Source organism: Nansenia antarctica, assembly GCF_963989245.1.
Source record: "Nansenia antarctica genome assembly, chromosome: 11".
NCBI lineage: Eukaryota > Metazoa > Chordata > Actinopteri > Argentiniformes > Microstomatidae > Nansenia > Nansenia antarctica.
The window spans coordinates 8,222,308-8,227,307 of record NC_137681.1 but is presented as its reverse complement, the minus strand read 5'-3'; the positions used below and the strand labels follow the sequence as shown (position 1 = coordinate 8,227,307).

Genomic DNA, 5,000 nt, shown 5'->3' with positions numbered 1-5,000 from the left:
GCGCGCGCACACGCACAGACACAGACAGAGACACACACACAGACACACACACACAGACACAGACACAGACACAGACACAGACACAAACACCTTTTCTGGAAAACAGACAACATCCAAATCCCGATGGTAAAGATACCAAAAATAAAAAATAATATTGATTGTTGAAGTTGATCTGATGTGGTGGCATTTCCACTAGTGGGAGTTCAATGACCTCCCTCCTTTCACGGTGCTGTTGCACTTGACGACAGAGCTGGTAATCTTCCAGACTAAAGCACTACTCCTACTACTACAGCACCAAGCCACTGAACCATTGTCCCACAGGGGGATTACTCTGTCTGGCCACTGCCCAAACTGCCCAGTTTCTACCCAGCAGATTCTCCATCCATCCCAACCTCTGCCTTTCCTCTTCCCTATTCCGTATTTTACTCCCTCTTGTACATTTTGTTTCCCCCCTCTCTCCGTCTCTCACAACCCCACACCGTCCAAATCTATTCTGTCGCCTCCATTATTTACATTTCCATTTTTGGCATTTAGCAGACGCCTTATTCCAAAGCGACTTACAATCAATACATTTGAATACTAAGCATGTGAATCAGCAATCCACCATTCGTTGCAGGAAGAGTAATCTAGCTCGGGCCCGGGGCCACTGATAGAAGAAAAAACCTTCTCCCTATCGCCTTCTACTAATTTTTTTTTTTTTTTTTTTTTTTTTTTTCTGGAGAAACTGAGAAACAGTACAAGGGGGGCAATAGAAGTTCTTAGGGACACAGTAGAGGGGAAAGCGGGTGTCTTTAGGAGACGTAGTGGTGAGGGTCAGAAGATGTCTCAGGAGGAGCAGTTAAGATGTAACCTGAAGAGATGGGTCTTCAGTCTACGACGGAAGATGGGTAGTGACTCAGCCGTTCTGACGGCCGTGGGGAGCTCATTCCACCAGCGGGGAGCCATTGTTGTGAAGAGACGTGATCGGACAGCCCGATTATTTCCCACCTCCTCTCTCTGTCCATCTTCTCTTCCAAACTCTCTCCTCTCCTCTCCTCTCCTCTCCTCTCCTCTCCTCTCTTTTCTTAGACAGGTTTCCTGACCTACATGTGCAGAGCCAGTCTTGGGGGAGTAGACAGGTGGGAGAGGTGCCTGCAGCGCTGGCAGAGCAACAAAAAACACTCTCACACAGACAACCCTCTCGCAAATGTCACCTCCCCCGTCCCCCTAGAGATACTGAAGTCATTCAGCCACAATAGAAGAGGCGTGGAGTCCTCCCTTCAGTGAAATACTGCTTACTCATTCACAGTCTTACAGAGCCACTGTGTGGGCCTGTATGCTAAGCTCAGTCAACATCCACAGTCCAAAAGTGGGTCCCAGCCAATTCCATTTCGTCTTGGCCTTCAGGTGAGACGCAATGCTAAATACATTTGGGAATCAAGCCATCTACAATGATAGGACACTTTCTCCATGGCCAGGCCAGGGGCGGATGTTTATCAGGTGCCTAGTGGGAGGCAGCTGAGTTGCAGCAAAGTTCTGAGACCGGCACTTCCAGGAAGTTGGAACCCTTTGATTCGAACCCTGACTAGTTAGTGTTACACTTGTATACCGTGCAGTGATACCGTTGGAGTGCGGCTTAAAGGTCCCATATTATGGAAAAAGTGCCTGTACATTTGGGTCTCTAACACAGAAACTGTGGAATTCGGGGCTGCATATTTAAGAAAGCCATTCTGATTGGCTGCTCCTTCTTACGCTGATTGGGGGTCTCATCGGGTGCCGTGTTGAACATCCCCCCCCCCCCTGGGCATTTGTACATTCAAAGAGAAAATCTGATTGCAAAGCTGATTTAAGCTTGCTTTGTTTTATAGTTGTTTATACTGACTGCACTTTTGTTCTACTTTTTATTTATTTCAACTCTTTTTTGTTCTCTCCATGGAATGTAGTATCTTTGAGTCATGAAGAAAGTGATACGAAATAAATACATTATTATTATTATTGTTATTATCATAATAACAGGAACATCGGTGAGGGATAATTTCCTGTTGTGTTGTTTCAGTCTTACCTTAATCTGGCCAGTGAGCCCGAGTCTGAGGGCTCTGCTGTTGGTACGGTGTGCTGGTGTTTGCTTCGCTCCAGATGCTCCATGTAGCTGTGGATCATCTGCATGGGACATACCACACAGGGAGAGGAGAGGCAAAATATATTTTTAGCATTTTGGCATTCATCACCGTAGTGTCTCCAATAATGATGTTATGTCAACAAACTAGGTATTTGTTTACATAGCGTATTGGAGTGTAGCTGCTGTGAAGGCTTTCTCTGGAGAACTTTAAAGATGACGTTATTAAGACTGAACTCTCTTGCTCTGCAGAGTGGATGGTGTAATCTATGTACCCCCCCACCTCTCTCTCCCCCTTCCCCCCCAGCTGTAGGCAGTAATGTGGGGGGGGGGGGGTAATTTTAACAGCGTGCCATTAAATCCTTCCACCTTTACCTCAGGTAGTCACTAGTCCAACATGACCAGACAGGCGTGAAGGCTGGAGTGAGAAGCACACACCATCTCATAATAGAACCTAGGATTAGATTATAGAACGCAAGAACGCACTTTGGAACAATGGCACACCTGGGCTGTGTTCCAACTTGCGTTCTGGAGCATATCCGTCCTCTCTTCGAGATGGTGTTCTAGAGTCACACCAGGTCAGACATGACCTCAAGCAAAGGAGGAGGGGAGAACACACTTCCCAGTCCTACAGCAGACACCTGATAAGCGTTGTGACGCACCGGACTTCAACTTGATTATCATGTGACATGCAGCAGCACTCAGGAGGCTGTCAGGCAGGCTGTTGCCCCCATGTGGTTCTTGTGTCTGTGCACAGCTGTAACAGGCAGTCTTCCGGCCAGGGTATTCAGCCGTCATCCGTGTGTGTGTGTGTGTGTGCGTGTGTGTGCGTGTGTGTGTGGCAGGTCCTATTTGAAGCATATTGTGTATGCCTTCATATTCAGATTGCATATTGGCTGCGTGGGCCTGAATGATTTGTTTTTGCATTGGAGTCAAGACCATCTGCTTGTAATGCATTATGGATGACAGACTTGAGCGGGCTGGGAATAGCAGTGTCCTTTTCTTGGTTGAGGTATAGCCTATGGGAGGATGCTCTGCTCAAGGGTCGGTATAGACAAGAGAGCCGTGCAAGAATATATGTGACACGGTCTGGTAAAAAAGAGCCACATGTCGCAATTCTCACGTCGCGCAAATGAGCAAAAGACTTCTTTAACCCCTTACCATTCCTGTACAATTAGCCTAAAACTCCTATCCAAGATGGTGTTCTAGAGCCACACCAGGTCAGACATAAATTGGAAGCTGTTCTTCAACCATTTGGAGTAAATGCATGGGGTTGGTCTCCTTTTGAAGGTAACACTCTGAAGTTTGTTCCCCAACAGTAAGAATGACTAAGTTTTAGCAATGTAAAGAAACCGTTGTTGTCGGAATGTTATCGATCGGTGGTTAACTATAAGGCTTCATTGGTGAGTTTTGTCAAATTTGTCAATGTGTTTGTTGGTGGTCTGACAGCGACGTCGATTGTGCCTGCTGTTGTGATTGTATCTTGAGATGGATTATTTGGCTCGAAGCGCAAGAATCATAGCTTAGAGAGGATGTAACGCATGACTACCTACATACACATAGGAACATAGGAAGCATGTACAGGGCAAGACAATTAGCATATGGCGCTAGGGGGCGCTGGCAGGCCGTCGCAAAGAGAAGAGGCTACAAATACAAATAAAGTGTTTTCCTTTTTTTAGGATCACTAAATATTTATAATTTGTGAATTGGATTCACTGTCACGTCTGCCATAGGCTATTGGGTAAGTGATAGATGGCTTGTAAACAAACTTGTGTTTTAGGACGTGTTCAAAAGCAAGGACTGTGTGATCATCTAATTATGTGGTTATGTGTTTTTAACATGTTGATGTACAATCAGCGTGTTGTGATGTGCTAAACATGCAGTTAGATGTTCATAGCGAAGTTCTTAAAATAAGCATATCTTCTTCAACGATTTTCAGATATCAATGTATGACCCATCATTTGAAAGCTTACAATCTTTCATAATCTGGAAAAAAAAAAAAAGATTATCATGCCCTACTTGAGGACTTTTTAACCAGACCCTGGTTAACCCTGTCACATGTATTATCTATGTCATTATCCATTATCATTATGCTATCTAAATGGATGTATCATTATGCTATCTAAATCCATCCATCGACTCCTTTGGCATCACCATACCTCTGTGTGTCTCTGATGAAGGGAATTGTACTCCTTCTTCAGTTCTGCCTCTCGCTCATCCAATCTGCCAACTGAAAGAGAGAACAGTTCCACATGAGAACATCACTCACAACAACAGAACATAACAGGGGGGCAATGATGGAGAGGGACACACAAAACACAAGCCATGTGACAACATTTTATTTTACTCAGTGGTCAAATAATTTAATTATACCGTGGTGCTAGACCACTGGACCACATAAATACAGTATTTGTCAAGTGACGTGTAGAAGGGAGCTGAACAAGTCAGATAAGATCTGTATCACTGCAACAAATGATTAGCGTTTGTAGTAGCAACCCACAGCCACAAGGTGTCCTCAGTGCACCAGAAAAAAAACAGTCTACAGAGAGCAGGGAAGACAAATCTTCCAGACTGCCTTTTGTAAAGCTTTGGGTTAGGGGGGGTGACTGGATGAGCGTAATCCTGCCATAATCAGTCAGGATGATGGAGCACAGTGACAATCTTCTTTCTACTGTTCAAGAAAGCAGAACGTATAAGCCTTCTAACACACGGTGACACACACAAACCAAATATCACAGACTGTGCACACAGGTCCCATCCACAATCATACCATTCAAACACACCGGACGCACACACACAAATCTGTCTCTCTCTCTATCGAAGGAAAACATACCCTAGAGTCTAGAGCACTGTCCATTGTGTGGTACTCTTGGCTGGCATTGGTTGTTTTCAAACGCAACACCCT

At 45.0% G+C, this 5,000-nt stretch overlaps 1 protein-coding gene across 1 annotated transcript in view; it reads right to left on the bottom strand.

The window, feature by feature from the left end:
• spag9b (sperm associated antigen 9b) overlaps window positions 1-5,000 on the bottom strand; it is a 38,117-nt gene that overhangs the window by 22,764 nt on the left and 10,353 nt on the right. Inside the window, exons 3-4 of the mRNA XM_080541953.1 lie at window positions 4,255-4,325; window positions 2,042-2,139 (exon numbers count right to left, since the gene is read on the bottom strand). Coding sequence (XP_080398079.1) covers window positions 2,042-2,139; window positions 4,255-4,325 — 169 coding nt within the window. The remainder of the gene's footprint in view (window positions 1-2,041; window positions 2,140-4,254; window positions 4,326-5,000) is intronic.